The sequence below is a fragment of the Balaenoptera acutorostrata genome, chromosome 10, assembly GCF_949987535.1.
Source record: "Balaenoptera acutorostrata chromosome 10, mBalAcu1.1, whole genome shotgun sequence".
NCBI lineage: Eukaryota > Metazoa > Chordata > Mammalia > Artiodactyla > Balaenopteridae > Balaenoptera > Balaenoptera acutorostrata.
Genome location: NC_080073.1, coordinates 3,757,282 through 3,782,696, shown reverse-complemented (window position 1 = coordinate 3,782,696; position 25,415 = coordinate 3,757,282). Strand labels below are relative to the sequence as shown.

At 49.1% G+C, this 25,415-nt stretch overlaps 1 protein-coding gene across 7 annotated transcripts in view; it reads left to right on the top strand.

Annotated features, from left to right (window-relative positions):
* Nucleotides 1–19,007, top strand: part of GRIP2 (glutamate receptor interacting protein 2) — a 60,010-nt gene extending 41,003 nt beyond the window's left edge. For 3 of the 7 annotated variants that reach the window (XM_057555516.1, XM_057555517.1, XM_057555515.1), the window contains 8 exons: nt 3,503–3,647; nt 5,795–5,934; nt 6,563–6,742; nt 7,768–7,945; nt 9,566–9,671; nt 11,824–11,967; nt 12,786–12,932; nt 16,811–19,007. In XM_057555516.1, the coding sequence (XP_057411499.1) occupies nt 3,503–3,647; nt 5,795–5,934; nt 6,563–6,742; nt 7,768–7,945; nt 9,566–9,671; nt 11,824–11,967; nt 12,786–12,932; nt 16,811–16,969 (1,199 nt within the window). In that variant the 3' untranslated portion in view covers nt 16,970–19,007. The other 4 variants (XM_057555519.1, XM_057555518.1, XM_057555520.1 and 1 more) reach the window with 4 other exon arrangements.
* The last annotated feature ends 6,408 nt before the right edge of the window (nt 19,008–25,415 follow it).

Sequence of the window (25,415 nt, the reverse complement as noted above, 5' to 3'; positions counted from 1 at the left end):
AGAGCAACTAAGCCTGTGCGCCACAACTACTGAGCCTGAGCTCTAGAGCCTGCGAGCCACAACTACTGAGTCTGCGTGCCACAACTACTGAAGCCCACGCACCTAGAGTCCGTGCTCCGCAACAAGAGAAGCCGCTGCAGTGAGAAGCCCGTGCACTGCAACAGAGTAGCCCCCGCTCACCACAACTAGAGAAAGCCCGCGTGCAGCAATGAAGACCCAACGCAGCCAAAAATAAATTAAATAAATAAATTTAAAAAATAAAGTGCCTTTCCATGAAAAAAATAGAAGAAATGAATATTAGATTATTTCTATTTGACAAGGGAATATTACTGTTGAGATTTTCAAAAGTGATGTGTTTCGAAATGTTTTTGTTTCTCCCGATATATATAATTGGTAGATATACCTATTTACTGCTCTGAAAGGCAAGCCATTCTATCTGACCAGATATTTGCTAAGTTATTAGTGAAAATAAGACATATTTAGGTAGGGGCACTAATGAGGCTGTTAGGCAGGGCTGGACCCAGCAGTTTTCTTATGTTACTCTGCTGATTTGTATTTGTTTGGTTAGGTGTCTTCTCACTGCTGTTCCTGGCTCTCTATCCCAGGGTACAGTTGCTTTTTTGTCTCTGTAAGAACAGGAACAGTGGATATCAGTAGATATTCAATGCAGCTTTGATAAATCTGATCCTTAGAAACTGTAAAAAAAAAAAAATCCTCAATTTTACCCCAATAATGACATAACTTGAAATTTTCACCTAATGTAAGAGCCCCCAGATTACATATATTCTAGAAAGGCAAGAGTCTTCTATTTCAGAGCACAGACTCTAGAGCCAGATTGCTTGTAACTACACCATTTACTAAGTTGTGACTGTGAACAACTTACCTCAGTGCTTCAGTTTCTTCATCTGCAAAATGAAGGTTAAAATATCACCTGTATCATAAAGTTGTTATGAGGGTTATGTGAGTTTAATAAAAGTAAAGTGCTTTGAAAAACAATCGTTGAGGGAATGGGTGAAGTAATGGCTGAGAGAATGGGTGTTTTAATGGCTGAGGGAAAGCCTGAAATAATGGCTGAAGGAATGGGTGAATTAATGGCTGGGGGAAAGGGTGAATTAATAGCTGAGGGAATGGGTGAATTAATGGCTGGGGGAAAGGGTGAATTAATGGCTGGGGGAAAGGGTGAATTAATAGCTGAGGGAATGGATGAATTAAAGGCTGAGTGAATGGGTGTATTAATGGCATGAAGGAAAGGGTGAACTAAAGGCTGAGGGAATGGTGAATTAATGGCTCAGGAAATAGGTGAATTGATGGCTGGGGGAATGGCTGAATGAGTGGCCAAGGGAATGGGTGAAATGATGGCATGAGGCAATGTGTGTATTAATGACTGAGGGAATGGGTGAATTAAGGGCTGAGGGAATGAGTGTATTAATGGCATGAAGGAATGGGTGAACTAATATCTGAGGGAAGAGGTGAATTAATGGCTAGGAGAGGTGTGAATTAATGGCATGAGGAAATGGATGTATTAATGGCATGAAGGAATGGATATATTAAAGGAAAAGGGGGGCTTCCCTGGTGGCGCAGTGGTTGAGAATCTGCCTGCCAATGCAGGGGACACGGGTTCGAGCCCTGGTCTGGGAAGATCCCACATGCCGCAGAGCAACCAGGCCCGTGAGCCACAATTACTGAGCCTGCGCGTCTGGAGCCTGTGCTCCGCAACAAGAGAGGCCACGATAGTGAGAGGCCCGCGCACCGCGATGAAGAGTGGCCCCCACTTGCCACAACTGGAGAAAGCCCTCGCACAGAAACGAAGACCCAACACAGCCATAAATAAATAAATAAATAAAATTAAAAAAAAATGGTCCACATCAAAAAAATCTTTAAAAAAAAAAAAAAAAAAGGAAAAGGGAATGGGTGTTTTAATGGCTGCAGAAGTGGGTGAATTAATACCTGATTAAATGGGTGAATTAATGGCTGAAGTAACTGGTGAAATAATAGCAGAGGGAGTGGATTAAGTATGGCTGAGGGAATGGGTATGTTAATGGCAGAGGGAATGGTCTGTTAATGGCATGAATGAATGAATGGGTCAACTAATCGGTGAGGGAATGGGTGTTAACGGCATGAGGGAATTGTATTAATGGCTGAGGGAAGAGGTGAATTAATTGCAGAGTGAATGACTGAATGAATGGCTGAGGGAATGGATGAACTATGGCTGAGGGAATGGGTCTATTAATGGCATGAATGAATGTGTGAACTAATCGCTGAGGGAATGGGTGTATTAATGCCATGAGGGAATTAGTGTATTATGCCTGGTTGATGGGTGAATTAATGGCTGATGAAATGAGTAAATTAATGGCTGGGGGAATGGGGGAATTAATGGGTGATGGAATGGGTGAATTGATGGCTGAGAGAATGGAGAATCAATAGCTGAGGGAATGGATGAATTAATGGCTGAGGGAATTGGTGTATTAAATCCATGAAGGAATGGGTGAACTAATGGCTGTGGTAATGGGTATGATAGTGCCTTTGGGATTGGATGCGTTATTAGCATGAGTGAATGGGTGAACTAATGATTGAGGGAATGGTTGTATTAATGGCATGATGGAATGGGTGTATTGATGCCTGTGGGAATGGATGAATTAATGGCTGAGGGAAGGAGTGAATTAATGACTATGCAATATGTGTATTAGAGCTGAGGGAAATGGGTGAATTAACAGTATGAGGAAATGGGTGTATTAATGGCCGAGGAAATAGGTGAATTAATGGGAGAGAGTGTGTGAAGTAATAGATGTGGAAATGTGTATATTAATAGGTGAGTGAATGAGTGAATCAATGGCATGAGGGAATGAGTGTGTTAATAGCTGAGGGATTAGGTGATTTAATGGCTGAGGGAGTGCATCTATTAATGGCATGCGGGAATGGGTCAATTAATGGATGAAGGAATGGGTAAATTAATGCCTGAGGGAATGGGTGAATTAATGTCTGAGGGAATGGTTATATTAATGGCTGAGGGAATGTGGGTGTATTGTTGGATGAGGGAATCAGTGATTTAATGTAAGAGGAAATGGAGGCTTAATGGTGAAGAAATAGGTGAAGTAATGGCTGAGAGAATGTGTGTATTAAGGCTAAGGGAATGGGTGTATTAATGGCATGAAGGAAAGAGTGAACTATTGGCTGAGGGAATGGGTTTGTTAGTGGCTTAGGAAATGAATGAATTAATGGGTGACGGAATGGGTGTATTATTGGCATAATGGAATGGGTGAACTAATAGCTCAGGCAATGGGTGTATTAATGGCAGAGGGATATAGGTGAATTAATGGCTGAGGGAATGGCTGAATTAAATCTGAGAGAATGGTTGAACTGATGGCTGAGGGAGTGGGTGAATTAATGGATGAGTATGATGAGTGTAAGTGCATTAAAGCTTGGCGGGGCTCTGGGAGTGCCCATTCCTACGCCTACCCCTGATGGGCGTCCCCCAGCCCTGATGCTTACCGCCCCCCCGCAGATGAACAGGAGACCACGGGTGCCATCAGCTACACGGTGGAGTTGAAACGCTACGGGGGCCCCCTGGGCATCACGATCTCAGGCACAGAGGAGCCTTTCGATCCCATTGTCATCTCGGGACTCACCAAGCGTGGCTTGGCTGAGAGGTGAGCCGGGGCTCTGTGGGGACACACAGGTGAGCCCAGGGACCCCATGGGGCAGGAGCTGGGCTTTGGGATCAGCCAGACTGGATCTTACCTTTGTTCCAACATCAATGGCCTGGGTGACATGGGGCCTGTCCCATCCCTCTCTGAGCCTCAGTTCCTCAGATGCGGGCCAGCCCCTGGCAGACCTCCTGACTTCAGGTAAGTGCTGGGTAAATGTATGCTCGTCCCTCTGCTCCCCCAAACCTGGAGATCACCCCATTTCTGGAAAGTCAGCATGTGAGTCTTTTTGGAGCACCTGCTATGTGCCTTCATAGTACAGGGGCCAAGTCCCTGGTACCTGGGTCCCAGCACAGCCTGGCACCTCTCTTGAGGCACTGGGGCAGGGGTCCCTGCTATCCTCTCCCCTAGAAAGTTTTCCTGAAATTGTGGCAGAACGGAGAGATGTGAGAAGAGGGGTGTCCAGGCCGTCCAGTTTGGAGGGGGAAGCAGGTGGATCTGGGCCCAGAAGTGGAACTGGTCTCCACGGGGGTCACAGGGAGGCAATCCCAGTGTGGGTGAGACAGGCTTTCTCTGGACAGCTTTGCAGTGAGCTCCAGGCACTGAGAAGAGCTTTCTGTAAAAGGGAAGCCTTGCCCAGCCTGGCGGGCAGAATGGGCCCTTGGAGGAGGACACAGCACAAGGGGCCAAACCGTGGTGGGGTGGTGCAGGAGGATGGGAGGTATTCTGGGGCTGAGGAGTCAACCTGTTGGCGTCTGTGCTCCTGGATCGCCCCCTGCTGGGTGTCTAGCAGACTGCAGAGGCCAGTGGGACCAGTTCTGACCTCAAATGTCTTCATCCACTCTGGCATTTTCTGGGTACCTACTGTGCGCCAGCCCTACGGGGCACAATAGACAACCTGTCTGCCTTTGCCTGGCTGATCTAGGTCAGCGCTGTCTAACTGAAGTATGATGTGAGCCACAAATTTATTTATAAACTTTTTAGCAGCCACATTAGAAAAGTAAAAAGAAATTTTTTAGATCTTAAATATGTATTTATTTCAACACGTCATCAGTATAAAAATTATTAACAAAATATTTTACATTCTTCTTTCGTATTATGTCTTCAGAATCTGGTGTGTATTTTACACCTCCAGCACGTCTCCGTTCAGGCCAGCCGCAATTCAGGAGCCCAGTAGCCACATGTGGCTGGTGGCCATCGTACTGGACGGTACAGCTCTGGCCTTCCTCCCCAAATCCACCATATTCTGACTCAGTCACTCCCCCAGGCCCTCGGGGAGCTTGCTGGGCAATGCTGGGCGTGGAGGGGCTTGACCCTCCGTGAGCTCCCACCTGGGGGCAAAATCCACATTTAGAGTTTAAGACCCCCCCCACTCCAGTCCTCTGCTTCCTTCTCCCCCACCCAGGTCAGGTGCATTCTCAGCACCTGCTGCAGCCCCCCTCCCCACCCTCAGCCCTGGCTGCTCCTCAGAATCACCTTCCCTGGCCCCGCTCCCAGAGGTACGATTTCATTGGTCAGGGGGAGGGGCCAGGCATCCGCACTTTTTAAAAAGCTACTTAGGTAATTCTAATAGTATTTAGGTAGAAAACCACTGGGCTCGTACACTGCTTCTGCTTGACCTTTTCAGCCCCCCCATACTCCTTTGTGAAGTCAGCTGGACCCTGGGGATTAGGCTCATTCTCTAGGTGGGGAAACTGAGGCCCAGGGAGAGGGAAAGGCTACACATGGATTTCAGCTGGAGGGAAACGTGAATTCATTCCACCCATCCATCCTTCAATTATAATTTGATAAAATAAGTATTATCACCCTTACTTTACAGATGAAAGAACTGAGACTCAGGGAAGTTAAGGAACTGGCCTAAGACCACATGGCATTTGTCAGCTAGTATGTGGCATTCAAGCCATCCTCAAAACTCATGTTGGACGCTGGTTCCAGAACCTAACTTTTAGAGTCGAGCAGGAAAATCCCCTCCCAGATGCTAGACTTCATACTTCTATTAATACAATCACACTTGCTTTTTTTTCCCCCCACAGGTGGGTTTAACTGGGGTCAGCCAGGCTTGTGCTTTGGGGTTCCTGACTTCCCCAAGGGCAGACCCCCACTTCAAGGCCCGTCTAACTCCCATCCTCTACCCTGTGCCCCCTCCCCAGGACTGGCGCTATCCACATTGGGGACCGTATCCTGGCCATCAACAGTGTTAGCCTCAAGGGCCGGCCACTGAGTGAGGCCATCCACCTCTTGCAGGTGGCTGGTGAGACCGTCACCCTGAAGATCAAGAAGCAGCTAGACCGTGAGCCTCACCCCACACCTGGGCGCCGTCCAGCCCATTTAGGAAGAGAGATCCCTCAGCCTCTGTGCCAAGCTTTGTGAGGCCCAACCTCACTGAATTGTTGCTCACCCTGTGGAGGTGGGAGGGTACCTGGGACAGTGGAGACAGAGGAGACAAGGCTCAGAGTGATGAGAGCGATGGGCCCGAGGTCATACAGCCAGTGTGGGGCCCTCTGGGCCTGAACCATGCTCTTCATCACCTCCTGCCTCTTGAGGTGCCTGCTTGTTTTGCCTTGTGGCCATCACTCACACATTCCTCAGTTTCCCCTGAATTTGTCCCCCATTCTTTGGTAGGGAGTGGATGGAGCCTGAGCTTTAGAGCCTTCCTTCTAATCTGGGCTCCACTGTTGCTCACCATGTGACCTTGGGCATGCTGTGCAGCCTTTCTGAGCCTCAGTTTTCACATCTCTGAAATGGGTTTGCCTATTGGCATGCCTCCCATCTCACCTGTCAGCTTGCCCAGCAGGAGGCTCAGGGAGCCCAGGGCTTGTGAGTTCCCAAACCAGGCTGAAGTGGGGAAACTGAGGCTGGTTGAGCACCTGTCTCCAAGGTCAGAAGCCAGTGGCAGTGACACCCGCTTTTCCTCCCAGGCCCCCTCCTACCCCGCAAATCGGGCAGCCTCAGTGAAGCCAGCGACGCGGATGAGGACCCGCCAGAGGCGCTGAAAGGCAGCCTGCTGGCAGCCCGATCCTCGTCCACTGTGCCCAGTGTGGACAGCGCAGTGGAGTCCTGGGGCAGCTTGGCCACTGAGGGTGGCTTTGGGGGCCCAGGTAACACCTCGGGCCCCTGGACAAGCACCGTGTTCTCCGTGGGCCTTTGTAGGGGCTGTTCCCTCGGCCTAACCCTTCTTCTTGCTCCCCTTCTGCTAGCCCCATCCTTTAGGGACACTTCCTGAAGGCAGACCTGATTGGGCCCCATTAGCCATTCTGAGGGCGCCTCACTCCTGAGAGTGTGGACTTCAGGCCTTCCCGGGCTTTGATTGGCATCCACAGCACTGCAGCTGCCCATTCAGATCCCCCGCGTGAGGCCTGGGACCAAGTGGTCTTACTTCTGCCTCCTTCATTCCCAGCCCGACGGCCAGCACACAGCAAGTGCTCGGTGTTGACTGCATCCCATCGAAGACAGGAAGGCAGAAAGCCCCCTCCCACCCCATCCTGTGAGGCCCTCTTGGGTGGACACCCCCAGGGCGCCCCCAAGGACACAAGCTCCCCTGCCTATGCATGTTGAGACCCATGGGTGCCCTTGGGGGGCATCTGAATCTGGTGGCTGGCCTTCTGGCCTCTGTGACCCCGAACCACAGGGACTCCCCAAGGCCCAGCTCAGGGAGCAGTGGAGTGAGGCCTCTAGGTAGCCTCAGGTGGCCCTCGGCCCTGGTCCTCACTCACTGGATATCTGCCTGATCTCGGTCTCAGCTTCTCCATTTCCAGAACTGGGTCAGCATCTCTCAGCATCACCCCCTGGGGCAAGACCTTCAGAGCTCCCCGTGGCAGGGAGAAGGGGATGGTTAACATAGTGGACCTCCCTCTCAGGCAGGGGTCGGCCAAGCCGAGCCCCGTGGAGCTGGGACAGGATCCTGGAGCCCCAGCATTAACTCTGCTGTTGATCAGGAGATCCAGGGGGTTCTGGGGTAGGGGTCCGGGTGGCAGGGGTCCTCAGGGGACTCTGGGTAGTCAGGCAGGCCCAGAGAGGGCAAAGACCTCTCCTGGGCCACCCAGCACAGCTAGAGATGGGGCAGGAAGGAGGGCAAGCTGAGGGCACAGAGAGGTTATAGGCGCCCCCTCTGTCCACCTGCCAGGTTCCTACACTCCGCAGGCGGCAGCCCGGGGCGTGACCCCCCAGGAGTGGCGGTGCAGCCGGCTGAGAAGCAGTCCCCCACCCACCGAGCCCCGGAGGACGAGCTACACCCCAGCCCCTGCCGACGAGAGCTTCCCTGAGGAGGAGGAGGAGGAGGAGGACTGGGAGCCAGCAGCTAGGTCTGTGGCGGGGACTCCACGAGGGAGACCGGCTCGCCCTCTTGGCTAGGATGGGCGCGGGGAGCCGGTCCCTGTGCCAAGGCGATGGGGGTGATGGGCAAGTCTTGTCTGGCCTCAGGAGGGCATCTCCTGGGAGAGGAGAGGAGGTGTGGAGCAGAGCCATCTCAGAAGGCCGAGGCGGGGGGAAGGGCACGCTGGCCGGCGGGCACAGCAGGGGCAAAGGGGTGAGGCTGGAAAGGCAGCCTGGCCGGCCCTCCCCACGCCTGGTGATCAGCTGTTCCCAGACACTGAGGGCCCGGACCCACACCCTCCCAACTTGGCCCAGATTGTGATGGCCTCCTGCAGGGGCCCTCGGGTCATGGTCACGAGTGCCAGCCCTGGGCTGGGGACATGGTGGGTGCTGTAGTGAATTCAGATGCTCCTGCGGGGAGCACACCTGGTGGAGAAATGCTGCTTCTCGTGCGGCCCCAGCCACCAGCTTCCCACGGCTCTGCTTTGGTCGGGCAGTTCCTTCTGCCTAGAATGCTCTCCCCTCCCCTTTCCTGGCCGATGCCTACTCATCCTTTAGACCAGCCTCAGACTCCCCTGCCTCGGGAAGGCTTCCCTGATCCTCCCTCCCTCTGCTGGTACCCACAGCTGCTCACGTGAGCCTCCTGGTGGCACTGGCCACCTTGGGTCTACCTGTTAATCACCTGGCTGTCGTGTCTTCTACTTGGCATCCCTAGCTCAGCCAGCCATCCAGTAGCTGCTCACACGCACTCCATGAGTGACCCTCAGCTCCTTAAGAACAGGTCCTTCACCTTATTCACCTCCATAGCCCTGTGCCCAGGAGAGGGCCTGGCTCAGAACATTTGTAGAACTGACTTGATTGGAGCAAATGGCCTTCAGTCTCAGTCTTCTCATCTCTGAAATGGGAAGGGAAGGAGGCACCTAATTTGCATCACTGTCCTGGAGGCTCCCTTTCAGAGGAAAGCCTGCGTGCCTTCGTGAGAGTGCTTTGCACACCACAGCACACTTGATAACGTCCAGGGCTTTGTAGACAGCAAAGGGCTTTGTAAACGGTGACGCATGAAAACGTGGCTTGTTACCGTTCTGATGAGACCCGATTTTAGAGCTGATAACGGGCCATACCTCCTGTGATGGAAGTTATAGGGTGGCGCAGCCCTTTCCCCAGCCCTAATACTCCATCGTCTCCATCCATCTGTGTCCTTGCCAGCTCCAGCTCTGTCCCTGTCGCTGTCCTGCAATGCCTTGTGTCTGGGTGGGGCCTGGGGTTGTCCTCTGGGGCTGCACCATGGATCTCCTGTCTGTCTGTCTGTCTGTCTGTCCGTCTGTCTCTCTTCCCAGGCGTCCTGTGTCACCGCTCTCCACCCCGTCTCATCTGCCCCTGTTCTAGCTGGCCATCGACAGTCCTGGTTGCCCCTAACTGCGTCTTCCCCCCATTCCGTGTCACCAACCACCGCCCCGGGGCCCCAGCACTGCCACCGAGGACGCCTGCCTTCCTGCCCGCCCACCCACCCAATGGCCCCTTGAGCCCAACGCAGGGCCCCAGGGCCCGAAGACTCCTCAGGCCCCAGCCCGCCCGCCAGGAGCTGACGCTCTCTGGTTCCTACGTTACAGCCCCGCCCCTGGCCCCGCCTGCGAGGAGGGCTTCTGGCGCATGTTCGGGGAAGCCCTTGAAGACCTGGAGTCATGTGGTCAGTCGGAGCTGCTGAGGGAGCTGGAGGTACGCCCTGCCCCCCCACCAGGCCCCTGTGGGAGGTGGCACGTTGATGGCATTGTGCTCTTGTGTAACGCGTACAAGGGTACTCTCCTGGCACCCTCCGTGTAAAGGTGCCTTCACATGCATACAGACTGTGGATGGACCCGTGTGCAAGTGTGACTGAGAGCACCGTGGTGTGGCACGTTAATTGGGGTGTGTGCACATGTGAGCATGTCTGGCATAAAACGTGTATGTGCACACTGGGAACACGTGTGTGTGCATGCAGGTGAGCACGCTCATGCATGCACAATGCTGAGTATTGTCAGAACACGTGTGTCAGTGTGCACATTTGGATGCATAAGGGCAGTTTTGGTGTCTGTGTGTGCATGTCGTTAGCATGCCCAGTGGAAGCTTGTGGATGTCAACATCAGTAACAGCATGGGACATGAGAGGCCGAGAGGTGACTACGGCTTTCTGTGAGGTCAGCCTTGCCCACGATGGAAAAGGCTGCCTGGGGAGACCTAGGGAGGATTTCACTGGGTCAATTCTGAAGCTCCTTCATATTCTGAGAGCAGTAATTTACACTCTGTTTATCTGTGCTTTTGCCCTATTTTTGTTCCTAAAATTATTGATTGAGCCTTTTTTTTTCTCTATCAGCCTTGCCAATTACTAGGCTCATCAAAGAACCAAGTTTTGTTTTTGTTAACTATGTCTCATGTTTCATTGTTTCCTATCTTACTCTTTTTTTTTTTTATACTTTTTAAAATTATTTTTATTTTTATTTATGGCTGTGTTGGGTCTTCGTTTCTGTGCGAGGGCTTTCTCTAGTTGTGGCAAGCGGGGGCCACTCTTCATCGCGGTGCGCGGGCCTCTCACCATCGCGGCCTCTCTTGTTGCGGAGCACAGGCTCCAGACGCGCAGGCTCAGTAATTGTGGCTCACGGGCCCAGTTGCTCCGTGGCATGTGGGATCTTCCCAGACCAGGGCTCGAACCCGTGTCCCCTGCATTGGCAGGCAGATTCTCAACCACTGCGCCACCAGGGAAGCCCTATCTTACTTTCTTATGTCTAGCTTCGATATTCCTTTCCTTCTACTTTATTTGTGTTTAAATCCTGATACTTTTCCTGGTTTCTTAACTCCTTAGTCTTCAGTCTTTCTTGCTCCCTAACATCGTGCATTTAAAGGTAGGAATTTACCTGTAAGCACTTACCTGCCTCCCACAGGCTTTAAGTTGTACTTTTATGGTCTATTCAATTCCTAATACTGTCCTCTGGAGCTGCACCATGGATCTCCCCCACCCCGCCTGTCTCTCCATCTGTCTGTCTCTCTTCCCAGGCGTCCTGTGTCACCGCTCTCTACGCCCTGTCATCTGCCCCTGTTCTAGCTGGCCACTGACAGTCCCGCTTGCCCCTAACTGTGTCTTCTCCCCGTTCCGTGGCACCAACCACTGCCCTGGGGCCCCAGCACTGCCACCGAGGACGTGCTGCAGGGTTAAGCCTCTGCCCTCCCAGCCCCATCCTGTGCACCCTCTCAAATGCAGGGCCTCCGTCCACATCTATCCATCGCTGGAGTTTTGCACATGCTGTTCCCTCTTCCTGCCGGGGACTCTCCTTCCTCCCCATTTCTTGCTCATCTTTCAGATCTCGGCTCCGGAAGCTTCCCTGATCCCTCACACTGACCAGGTTCACTGTCCCAGCCTCTCACATTCTGTGTACCCTGGCCTCTGTGACATTTACTGCCATGTGTAATTCCATCTTCTTTAGTTTTGTGACTAGCAAGTTAGCAGAGTGGTTAAGACCCTCGACCCTGGAGCCAGACTCTGAGTTCAAATCTTAATCTTTCTAAGCCTCAGTTTCCTCATCTGTAAAATGGGTGGGGGGGAATGTTATTTGCCTGGCTCATAATATTGTAGAGCATAAAATGAGTTCTGTGTATAAAGTGCTTGGAACTGAGTCCAACGCAGTATAAATGCTAATAATTCAGTGCCAATGATTATTATTTTGATTGCTTATCATTGGGCTGAGAGCCCTAGGCTAGGTCCCCTAGGTCCCCTAGGCAGGGACCTTATCTATTCTGTTCACCATTGTGACCTTGAAGGCTGGCACACAGTAGGTGTCCATAGATGTTGACCGCACACAGAGCGGGAAGCATCTGAGTGAAGAGCTGTGTCCCTACAGGCATCCATCATGACAGGCACCGTGCAGAACGTGGCCCTCGAGGGCAGGCCTGGCCACCGGCCCTGGAGGAGGAACCAGGAGATACGAGCTTCCCCAGAAGAAATGCAGGAGGTGCTGCTGCCGACACCCTTGGAGATGCACAAGGTGGGTTCTGGGGGAGCACAGGAGGCCTGGATGCACGTCCTGATGCTGTGGGTATTCGCCATAGCTCCAGATGGCCCCGCTCCTCCCTGGACTTCATTCTCCTCCACCAATAAAACACAGATTTTGTAGAAGGTAGAGTTTTCCAAAACTCCTGCCTTTTGGGCGATACACACACACACACACACACACACACACACACACACACACACATGTGATACTTTTCTTTAAGTAGACTCACTTTTTCCCCACTTAAGTTATCGTGTGTGTGTATCATATAAAGGCTTATAATATGTGTGTATATATGTGTATGTGTGCGTGCATATCAGTACCTTAAATGAGAGGCCAGCATTTTTGTCATCTATAGGCTACTGTCTAGGAAAACAAAACACAGAAGAGAAAAAAGAGCTCTCGGCCCATAATAGCCTTCAGAAGGCTCTGAGCCTGAAGCCAGCTCTTTGGTGGATGGGGAGATGGGAAGTGTCAAAGGGTGGTGAAAACACATGGCCATCCCACTGAGACTTTCTCCTGGAATGGAAGCAGGAAGATTGAAAAAGAACTAAAAGGAACTCCTTTTCCTACAGCTTCCACTGTGACTGAGTGCTGTAGATGGAGGGTCAGCGGAGGTGGAGGGAAGGGGGTGCTCCAGAAGCCAAGGCTTGGGCACGATGCCAAGGTAGTAACACATGTGGAAGAGCAGCCAGGTGGGCTAGGGCTGGGTCCCAGAGGCATCAGATGCCAGACCAAGGGGCTTAGGCAACTTTGGGAGGCTAGGGGGAAAGATCGGGGCTCCAGAGGTCTCCTCCTCCTCCTGTTCCCAGGTGACACTGCACAAGGACCCTGTACGGAGTGACTTTGGTTTTAGTGTCTCAGATGGCCTCCTGGAGAAGGGCGTCTATGTCCACACTGTGCGCCCTGATGGGCCAGCTCAACGTGGGGGTCTCCGGCCCTTTGACAGGGTCCTCCAGGTAATGCTGGGTGGTGGCACTGTTGATGGAGTGGCCTTTCCTAGCCCCAGAGTGGGGAGAAAGCCCGACTTCTACCTTGGCTGAGTGGCTTTGAGCAGGTTGCCTCCCCTCTCTGATCCCCAGGTTTCTTTTTTATTTTTAAATAATCCTTTATTTTTTATTTTTTTATAGATTTTATTTATTTATTTATTTATTTATGGCTGTGTTGAGTCTGCATTGCTGTGCACGGGCCTTCTCTAGTTGTGGTGAGCTGGAGCTGCTCTTCATTGTGGTGCACGGGCTTCTCATTGCAGTGGCTTCTCTTGTTGTGGAGCACGGGCTCCAGGTGCACAGGCTTCAGTAGTTGTGGCTCGCGGGCTCTAGAGCGCAGGCTCAGTAGTTGTGGCGCACGGGCTTAGCTGCTCCATGGCATGTGGGATATTCCCGGACCAGGGCTCAAACCCGTGTCCCCTGCATTGGCAGGCGGATTCTTAACCACTGCACCACCAGGGAAGCCCTGAGCCCCAGGTTTCTCATCTGAGAGAAGGGAATGACAACACAGTTGTATTGGTGAGGTTAGGCTAAGTTATGCTGCAGGAACAAACAATCCCAAATCTCAGTGGTTTAATACACATGAACATTTATTTATCACTTATATGATATGTCCACTGTGGGCCAGTGTGGGCCTTGCTCCACCTGCACTGGTGGAGGCTCCACCCTCTAGTAAATGCCTCGGACTCCATGGCAACTAAGTCATGTGATCTCACTAACAGCAAGGGAGCCTGGGAAATGTGAGTGGGCAGATAGAAGCTGTGGGGCATCCCTGGCACACCCTTTCCCATGCCCCACATTCTAGGCAGGAGGCTCAGCGTGTGGTCTGCTTGTGATGTTAAAAAATAGAGACAGTCTCTAGGTCCATCCATGTCTCTGCAAACGGCACAATTTCGTTCCTTTTTATGGCTGAGTAATATTCCATTGTATATATGTACCACATCTTCTTTATCCATTCCTCTGTTGGTGGACATTTAGGTTGCTTCCATGACCTGGCTATTGTAAATAGTGCTGCAGTGAACATTGGGGTGCATGTATCTTTTGGAATCATGGTCTTCTCTGGGTATATGCGCAAGAGTGGGATTGCTGGATCGTATGGTAATTCTATTTTTAGATTTTTAAGGAACCTCCATACTGTTCTCCATAGTGGCTGTGTCAATTTACATTCCCACCAACAGTGTAAGAGGGTTCACTTTTCTCTACACTCTCTCTGGCATTTCTTGTTTGTTGATTTTTTGGTGATGGCCATTCTGACTGGTGCGAGGTGGTACCTCATTGTAGTTTTTGTTTTTTTTTTATACAGCAGGTTCTTATTAGTCATGAATTTTATACACATCACTGTATACATGTCAACCCCAATTGCACAATTCATCACACCACCCCACCACCACTTTCCCCCCTTGGTGTCCATATGTTTGTTCTCTACATCTGTGTCTCAATTTCTGCCCTGCAAACCGGCTCATCTGTACCATTTTTCTAGGTTCCACGTATATGCGTTAATATACGATATTTCTTTTTCTATTTCTGACTTACTTCACTCTGTATGACAGTCTCTAGATCCATCCATGTCTCAACAAATGACCCAATTTCGTTCCTTTTTATGGCTGAGTAATATTCCATTGTATATATGTACCACATCTTCTTTATCCATTTGTCTGTCGATGGGCATTTAGGTTGCTTCCATGACCTGGCTGTTGTAAATAGTGCTGCAATGAACATTGGGGTGCATGTGTCTTTTTGAATTATGGTTTTCTCTGGGTATATGCCCAGTAGTGGGATTGCTGGGTCATATGGTAATTCTATTTTTAGTTTTTTTAAGGAACCTCCATACTGTTCTCCATAGTGGCTGTATCAATTTACATTCCCACCAACAGTGCAAGAGGGTTCCCTTTTCTCCACACCCTCCCCAGCATTTATTGTTTCTAGATTTTTTCATGATGGCCATTCTGACTGGTGTGAGGTGATACCTCATTGTAGTTTTGATTTGCATTTCTGTAATAATTAGTGATGTTGAGCAGCTTTTCATGTGCTTCTTGGCCATCTGTATGTCTTCTTTGGAGAAATGTCTATTTAGGTCTTCTGCCCATTTTTGGATTGGGTTGTTTGTTTTTTTAATATTGAGCTGCATGAGCTGTTTATATTTTGGAGATTAATCCTTTGTCCATTGATTCGTTTGCAAATATTTTCTCCCAATCTGAGGGTTGTCTTTTCATCTTGTTTATGGTTTCCTTTGCTGTGCAAAAGCTTTTAAGTTTCATTAGGTCCCACTTGTTTATTTTTGTTTTTATTTTCATTACTCTAGGAGGTGAATCAAAAAAGATCTTCCTGTGATTTAGGTCAAAGAGTGTTCTTCCTATGTTTTCCTCTAAGAGTTTTATAGTGTCCAGCCTTACATTTGGGTCCTTAATCCATTTGGAGTTTATTTTTGTGTATGGTTTTAGGGAGTGTTCTAATTTCATTCTTTTACATGTAGCTGTCCAGTTTTCCCAGCACCACTTATTGGAGAGGCTGTCTTTTCTCCATTGTATATTCTTGCCCCCTTTGTCATAGATTAGGTCACCATAGGTGCATGGGTTTATCTCTGGGCTTTCTATCCTGTTCCATTGATCTATTTTTCTGTTTTTGTGCCAGTACCATACTGTCTTGATTGTTGTAGCTTTATAGTATAGTCTGAAGTCAAGGAGCCTGATTCCTTCAGCTCCATTTTTCTTTCTCAAGATTGCTTTGGCTATTTGTGGTCTTTTGTGTTTCCATTCAAGTTGTAAAATTTTTTGTTCTAATTCTGTGAAAAATGCTATTGGTAATTTGATAGGAATTGCACTGAATCTGGAGATTGCTTTGGGTAGTATAGTCATTTTCACAATATTGATTCTTTCAATCCAAGAACATGGTATATCTCTCCATCTGTTTGTGTCGTCTTTGATTTCTTTCATCAGTGCCTTATAGTTTTCTGAGTACAGGTCTTTTGCCTCCTTAGTAGGTTTATTCCTAGACACTGTCATATAGAGTGAAGTAAGTCAGAAAGGAAAAAACAAATATTGTATATTAACACATATATGTGGAATTTAGAAAAAAGGTAGAGATGAACCTATTTGCAGAACAGAAATAGAGACACAGATGTATAAAACATACATATGGACACCAAGTGGGTAGGGGGGTGGGATGGATTGGGAGATTGGGATTGATGTATGTACACTACTATATATGAAGTAGATGGCTGGTGAGGGCCTACTGTATAGCATGGGGGGAAAAAAGGTCCAATCTGTTTGCAGGACATATATTAAGTTAACCTTAAAAATGCATTCCAATATACAGGAGGTGCAAACAAATACTGTTTGACTCCACTTATATGAGGTACCTAGAATAGCCAAATTCATATAGTCAGAAAGTACACTGGTAGATACCAGGGGCCAGTGGTTGGGGGGGAATGGGGAGTTAGTGTTTCATGGGGACAGAGTTTCAGTTTAGGAAGGTGAAAAATTCAGGAGATGGATGATGGTGAGAGTTGCATAACAATGTGAATGTACGTAGTGCCACTGAACTGTACAGTTAAATATGGTTAAAATAGTATGTTTTATATTATGTGACTTACCACAATAAAAAAACATTTTAAAAAAATGAATAAAATTAGATTTTTCGGATGAGAAAAAAAAATGGAGACAAGCAGGTGCTGGAGGGTGAAGGATGCATGGAAGGGTTGAAAGACTGAAATGAGAGTGCCTTCCTCTGTGTGAGTTTTCAGATTCACCCTGTGTCTGGGCTGGGCAGGGTCTGTATTTGAAGAAATTCTCACCCACTTCAGCCCAGGCTGAGCTGACGCCATCTGCCCCATGGCTGTGCATGTGCAGGTCAACCACGTTCGCACGCGGGACCTTGACTGCTGCCTGACGGTGCCGCTCCTGGCCGAGGCGGGCGATGTCGTGGAGCTGGTCATCAGCCGCAACCCGCTGGCCCAGAGCAGCCGGGCCCCACGAGCACCGGGCCCCAGAGGCCCACGGATGCTGTGAAGTCAGCACGTGGTCTGGACACCTGGGAAGAACCTGGCGCCCACACCTGCAGCCAGGCTGAAGAAGTGGCCACCCACTCATCCATCTGTCGTCTGGCAGGCTCTGACCAGACTCTCTTCTCCACGTCTGCGGCAACGGGGGCCCGGGCCCAGTTGCGGTGATATCGAGGTCTTTCTCCAGTTGGGCCTCCAAGATGCCCAGTGCGGGGCCTGCCCAGTAGGGATCGAGGCAGGCTGCTCAGCCGGCAGTACAGGGGCTGCCCCCAGTCCCTGCAGAACCCCCTGGGAAGAGCGTCTAGTGCGGGGACAGCTCAGCTCCGCGTGAGGAGCGTCCTCCCAGAAGAGCTATGGGGCCTGAGTGGCTGTGAGGAAGGAGGGAGCGCCCTGTCTCAGGAGGTGAGCAAGCGGGACCTGATCCCACCTGTGCGGTCGCAGGCAGGGGTGTGCAGCTTCTCGGCGATGCGTCGTGCGGGCTCAGGTGGTTAGCGTCCCCCGGGGGAGCATTGAGGGGGAGGGTGGGGGCTACTTCATCTGGACAGCCTCCCACCAGGAAGGAGGCTGCTCAGGGGAGGAGGCCAGCCGCTTCCCTTCTCCAGAGTCTGGTGTTCAGGGCTCACCAGCATCCCCACTTAGGAGACTCTGAACTGGGGTGTCTGGATTCCCAGGAAGCACAGGCCCTTTGAGGGGTTCTTTCATTTCTGAGACTCTGGTCGAAGCCTCTGTCGTTTGAGGCCGCGGTTCTGGGCCCGTTGGGCGAGCTTGGTGTCAGGCTTTGGGCTGTCAGCCCCTCCCGCTGCTTTAGTAGGACGTGTGGCCACTGGACCAGATGAGTACACCCGTCTTAGCCCAGGCCCCTCAGGGTGGGTGGGAGTCATTTCAGGACAAAAGACCCAGGGGGTTCCATTCAGCTGCTATTACAGTGAAGATGGGAAAACCATGGAAATAAATAGGATATGTAAGATGATGGAGCTCCTAGCCGAATAAATCAGTGGAGGAGGAGAGAGAAGCAGAGACGGACAGACAGGCAGGGGAGACAGGCCATTCTTTCTCACGCCCGGCAGCGACAGTGTCCTAAGTGGTCATTCAAGGAAGTTGATTCTCACTTGAAATCTGGAAGCACCAGCATCCCTTAAAATCGCTTTCCTCATTTTCTGCAGTCCAGAAACCCTTTTGGTTTTGAGAAGGGCCCGGGGTCTCCACCTGGTGGTCTGGGCTGTGGCCCCTGAGATGGAGGTGGGCAGAAAGGATTCAGCCAGGTCTTGGGACCTGTTCTGCCCCTTCCCAGCTCCTAATAGGGTCTCAGGAAAACAGGGGGCACCCACTCCCACCTTCATCCTCCTCTACCCCTGAATCCCCTAGAGGCCTGAAAAAGGCTCTTCCACTCAAGGGACTCGATAGGGAGTCAAGACATCTGTTCCTTTCACCCTGGGTCACTGCTCGTTGCTGTGTGAACCCCTCTGGTCTGACCCCCTCTGGACAATTAAGGGGTTGACAGTCTCTGAGCAGGTACTGGCCTGCCTGTCAGGGCAGAACCATCTCTGCCCGCTGGGCTTGGGAAAGCTATGCTCGACAGCAGCCGAGGAAGATGCATCCTGACCCTGAACAGTGTTCTGCCCTCCTCGGGCTGAGGCCTCTGCGATTCCCCCAGATGTATGCAACCAGGCCCGGTGGGTGGATCTCCTGGCCACGCCGGCCTTCTCATATGCAATATTCCTCTGTCTTCTCATGGGGATCGTTCACCCCAGAATTGACACCTCCTGACACCTGTCCCCCAGTGAGCGTCCTGCCTGCCTATGCATTTTGGGTACAGCCCCTGGGACATGCCCCTTCCACCCCCCAAAAGCTGTATTTTTCTCTGGCTGAGATTGGAGCATATTCCTTGTAAAGTATTTTTCTACTTGGGGTTTTCTTAGGGCTCTCGGGAAGCACAACATGCCAGGGAGTGGCACTGTAAAGGCCACTTGGGGTCTCCTTGGGGCCCACGTGTACATTTGCCCCACCGACTTGCAGTGACGTGGGAGTGGGGGGCGGGGGGTGCTGTTGGGATGATCTTTTTAAATAAAATTATTTAAAAGTACTTGGATTAGTGTGTCTGCTTTTTAAAACAAAAAAACAGGCTGGTGATACCTATCTAATTACCCGTGACATTTTGCACAAAACTAGGACAAATAATCCTAAAATTTCTATCAAACGACAAAAGACCCAGAATTGCCAAAGTAATCCTGAGGAAAAAGAACAAAGCTGGAGGGATAACCCTCCCAAACTTTACACAACACTAAAAAGCTACAGTAGTCAAAGCAGCATGGTATTGGCACAAAATGGACATATGGATCAATGGAACAGAATAGAAAGCCCAGACAAAAACCCACACACTTATGGTCAATTAATTTTCGACAGAGGAGGTAAGAATATATGATGGAGAAAGACAGTCTATTCAGCAAGTGGTGCTGGGAAAGTCGGACAGCTGCATGTAAATCGATCGATCAATGACATTAGAACACTCCCTTATGCCATGCACAAAAATAAACTCAGATTGGCTTAAATATGAGACATGACACTACAGAACTCCTAGAAGAGAACACAGGTAAAATATTCTCTGACATACAACATAATGTTTTCATAGGCCAGTCTCCCAAAGCAATAGAAATAAAAGGAAGAGCAAAGAAATATGACCTAAACAAAACTTGAAAGCGTTTGCGCAGCAAAGGAAAACATACACAAAACGAAAAGACAACCTGAGATGGGGAGAAAATATTTGGAAATGATCTCACGACAAAGGCTTAATTTCCAAAATATACAAACAGCTTATAAAAATCAACAACAGAAAAACAACCCAATAAAAAAATAGGAAGACATAAACATTTCATAAAGAAGACGTACAGATGGTCAACAGACATGTGAAAAGATGCTCAACATCACTAGTTATTTATTAGAGAAATGCAAGTCAAAACTACAAGGAACTACCACTTCACTACAGTCACAATGGCCATCATCAAAAAGTCCACAAATACTAAATGCTGCAGACAGTGTGGAGAAATAAGAATCCTCCTAAACTGTTCGTGGGAATGTACATTGGTAACGGCCACTATAAAGGGCAGTATCGAAATTCCTATAAAACTAAAAAGAGAGCTACCCTACGTGCCAGCAGTCCCACATGGGGGTGTATTTCCGAAGAAATCCATGATTGAAGAAGATATGCACCCCACTGTTGATTGCACCACTATTTACAATAGCCAAGACAAAAACAACCAAAATACCCACATATAGATGAATGGATAAAGATGTGGTACCTGTGTACAATGGACTCTTAGCCGTAAACAAGAACTAAATAATGCCAATGGAAGAAACATGGATGGAACAGGGATGATCATAAACTAAGTGAAGTCAGTCAGAGGAAGACAAATAGCATATGATATCACTTATAGCTAGAATCTAAAAAAAATGATACAAATGAACTTATTTACACAACAGACTTACAGATTTAGAAAACAAACTTAGGATTCCCAAACAGGAAAGCTCAGGGGCAGAAATAAATAAGGACTTTTAGATTAATGTATACACAATAATATACAAAAAATAATGAACAAGTACTTACTGTACAGCAAAGGGAAGTCTGCTCAACGTTCTGCAAAAACCTGTATGGGAAAGATAACAAAAAAGGATATAACTACACGTATAAATGAATCAGGTTACTGTACACCTACAACAAACACCACATTGAAAATCAACTATATACCAACATACCATACATGTTAAATTAAAAAAAGAAATGCCTACTACAAGCCCTCCGGCCTGGGTGATCTAGGCTGGTATCATATACCCTAAGCATGAGGAGACTTGGGTCCCAAAGCTGGACTGAAGTGGAGGTGGGAGAGCAGGAGAGGATGTGCCCACAAAGGAGAATCCTAAAGAGCTGTACTGTCGGTCACTTCTCCGTGGAACCACAATCTCCAGCTGCAGGTGGGCCCTCCGACAGCTAAACGAAGCCGAGTGCACCCAAACCATGCTGGACCATCTAGGAGGCAGGAGCTTCAAAAAGTGACCCAGCCTCCACGGCTGCTGGTGGTGGGGTTCCCACATCCAGCCTCCTTGCCAGGAGTCACCCCAGCTACACACCACAGCACCCCCAACAGCGTGGTATAGCCAGATTTGGAATTTTGGGGGGCGTGAGGCTTAACGGGGAAGAGATAGTGACACACAAGCCCTTGGGTGTTGTCTATGGCACCTTCCCCTCTAACTCACAGCCCAGTAAGATGACTCTTCCTAAAGCTTTTGGATGCCTAGGAACCAGAGTTGGGCAGGAAGAAATGCTGCCGCCTTGTGGACGTTTCCTGTAACAACAACTTTACAACCGGTGCTTCAGGGCACCTCATATTCACGAAGCCTGTGAGGCTTTTAATGACACGTGTCCTCAAAAATCAGCTGGGTTAGGTAACCGAAATAAAATCAGAAACACACAGACTTTCATTCAGCCGAATTTCAAGAGGGAAAGTTTACTCACACTGTTTAAAAAATAATAAATACACACCATGACAAGAGGCATAACATGGCTCATTATTGCAGAAATAAAAATCCAAAGTGTAACGACAGATCGCCTCCCAGCAGGCAGAATGGCCAGAATCAAAGAAGTCTACAAACAATCAATGGGGGAGTGAGTGTGGAGAAAAGGGAACCTTCCCACTCCATGAGTGGACATGTACATTGGTAATCGCCACTATAAAGCACTGTATCCCAGTTCCTAGAAAACTAAAGAGAAAGCGACCCTATACTTCAGCAGTCCCACTCCTGGTCGATACTCGGGAAAATCCATAATTCAAAAAGACACATGCACCCCAACATTCATTGCGGCACTATTTACCATCGCCAAGACACAAAAACAAATAGAACAGCGAGTCATGAATACATAAAGAGGAGGTGCTACGTGTATACACGGGACTGTTACTCAGCCAGGAGAAAGAATGAAATAATGCCATTGGAAGCAACATGGATGGACCTGGGATGCCAAAATACTGAGTGAACTCAGGCAGGCAGAGGAGGACCAAGAGCATATGATATCACTTATAGGAGGAATGGAAACATACACACAACTGAACTAGTTTAAAAAACAGAAAGAGACCCACGGACTTTCAACGGAAACAAAGGGTTACCAAAAAGAAAGGTGATGAGGAGATGTAAGTTAGGCGGTTCATATGAACACATAGACAGTAAACTACCTATAAACATATATATAAAACACGCACTCGACAAGGACTACTGTACAACACCAGGACCTCTACTCAACGTTCTGCAATAACCTGTATGGAAAAGGAATCCGAAAAACAGTTGATATATTACATGTGGAACTGAATCAGTTTGCTGTACACCTACACCAAACACCACACTGTAAATCACCTCTACTGCAACATACCATAAGAATTAAAGTAACTATGAAAGCAAAAGGAAAGAAATGGGTACACTTTTCACCTCCAGCCTCGGTAACATGTGCTGCTGTCACATCACCGAAGCCTGAGCTGCCTAGGTCCCAAGGGTGCACTGAGGTGGAGAGCAGAGAGGTGAGTAGGATGTGCTTGCAAATGCATCCCCTTAAAGCTGTAGTGTCGCTTCCTTTCTGGGTGGAACCAAAACTTCAGAATCCAGGTGGGCCATCCCAGAGCTAAAAGGAAGCCAAGTGCACCCAAACCATGGGGGACCGTCTGGGCTGCAGGAGCTTGAAAAAGTGACCGAGCCTCCACAACTGCTGGTGGTGGGGTTCCCACATCCAGCCTCCTTGCCAGGAGTCACCCCACCTCCACACCGCAGGAACCCCAGCAGAGTGCTTTAGCCAGGGTTCGAAACGTTCGGGTGCATGAGGCTTAACCGGGAAGAGGTAGTGACACACAAGCCCTTGGGTGTTACCTCTGGCAGCTTTCCCTCTAATTGACAGCCCAGTTCGATGAATTTTCCTAAAGCTTTTGGTTGCCTAGGAGCCAGTGTTGGGCACGAAGAAATGCTGCCGCCTTGTGGACATTTCCTGTAACAACAACTTTACAACCGGTGCTTCAGGGCACCTCATATTCACGAAGCCTGTGAGGCTTTTAATGACACGTGTCCTCAAACATCAGCTGGGTTAGGTAACCGAAATAAAATTAGAAACACACAGACTTTCATTCAGCCGAATTTCAAGAGGGAAAGTTTACTCACACTGTTTAAAAAATAATAAATACACACCATGACAAGAGGCATAACATGGCTCATTATTGCAGAAATAAAAATCCATAGTGTAACGACAGAACGCCTCCCAGCAGGCAGAATGGCCAGAATCAAAGAAGTCTACAAACAATCAATGGGGGAGTGAGTGTGGAGAAAAGGGAACCTTCCCACTCCATGAGTGGACATGTACATTGGTAATCGCCACTAGAAAGCACTGTATCCCAGTTCCTAGAAAACTAAAGAGAAAGCGACCCTATACTTCAGCAGTCCCACTCCTGGTCGATACTTGGGAAAATCCATAATTCAAAAAGACTCATGCACCCCAACATTCATTGCGGCACTATTTACAATCGCCAAGACACAAAGACAAATAGACCAGCGAGTCATGAATACATAAAGAGGAGGTGCTACGTGTATACACGGGACTTTTACTCAGCCAGGAGAAAGAAAGAAATAATGCCATTGGAAGCAAAATGGATGGACCTGGGATGCCAAAATAGTGAGTGAACTCAGGCAGGCAGAGGAGGACCAAGAGCATATGATATCACTTATAGGAGGAATGGAAACATACACACAACTGAACTCGTTTACAAAACAAAAACCGACCCACGGACTTTCAACGGAAACAAAGGGTTACCGAAAAAGAAAGGTGATGAGGAGATGTAAGTTCGGCGGTTCACATGAACACATAGACAGTAAAATACCTATAAACTTATATATAAAACAAGCACTCGACAAGGACTACTGTACAACACCAGGACCTCTACTCAACGTTCTGCAATAACCTGTATGGAAAAGGAATCCGAAAAACAGTTGATATATTACATGTGTAACTGAATCAGTTTGCTGTACACCTACACCAAACAGCACACTGTAAATCACGTCTACTACAACATACCATAAGAATTAAAGGAACTATGAACGCAAAAGGAAAGGAATGGGTACACTTTTCGCCTCCGGCCTCGGTGATATGCACTGGTGTCACATCCCTGCAGCCTGAGCAGCCTAGGGTCCCAAGGGAGCACTGAGGTGGAGAGCAGAGAGGTGAGTAAGATGTGCATGCAAATGCATCCCCTTAAAGCTGTAGTGTCGCTTCCTTTCTGGGTGGAACCAAAACTTCAGAATCCAGGTGGCCCGGGCTTCCCTGGTGGCGCAGTAGTTGAGAATCCCCCTGCCAATGCAGGGGACACGGGTTCGAGCCCTGGTCCGGGAGGATCCCACATGCCGCGGAGCAACTTGGCCCGTGAGCCACAACTGCTGTGCCTGCGCGTCTGGAGCCTGTGCTCCGCAACAAGAGAGGCCGCAACAGTGAGAGGCCCGCGCACCGCGATGAAGAGTGGCCCCCGCTTGCCGCAGCTAGAGAAAGCCCTCGCACAGAAACGAAGACCCAACACAGCCATAAATAAATAAATAAATAAATAATTTAAAAAAAATAAACGAATCCAGGTGGGCCATCCCAGAGTTAAAAGGAAGCCAAGTGCACCCAATCCATGGGGGACCGTCTGGGCTGCAGGAGCTTGAAAAAGTGACCGAGCCTCCACAACTGCTGGTGGTGGGGTTCCCACATCCAGCCTCCTTGCCAGGAGTCACCCCACCTCCACACCGCAGGAACCCCAGCAGAGTGCTTTAGCCAGGGTTCGAAACGTTCGGGTGCGTGAGGCTTAACCGGGAAGAGGTAGTGACACACAAGCCCTTGGGTGTTACCTCTGGCAGCTTTCCCTCTAATTGACAGCCCAGTTCGATGAATTTTCCTAAAGCTTTTGGTTGCCTAGGAGCCAGTGTTGGGCACGAAGAAATGCTGCCGCCTTGTGGACATTTCCTGTAACAACAACTTTACAACCGGTGCTTCAGGGCACCTCATATTCACGAAGCCTGTGAGGCTTTTAATGACACGTGTCCTCAAACATCAGCTGGGTTAGGTAACCGAAATAAAATTAGAAACACACAGACTTTCATTCAGCCGAATTTCAAGAGGGAAAGTTTACTCACACTGTTTAAAAAATAATAAATACACACCATGACAAGAGGCATAACATGGCTCATTATTGCAGAAATAAAAATCCATAGTGTAACGACAGAACGCCTCCCAGCAGGCAGAATGGCCAGAATCTAAGAAGTCTACAAACAATCAATGGGGGAGTGAGTGTGGAGAAAAGGGAACCTTCCCAGTCTATGAGTGGACATGTACATTGGTAATCGCCACTAGAAAGCACTGTATCCCAGTTCCTAGAAAACTAAAGAGAAAGCGACCCTATACT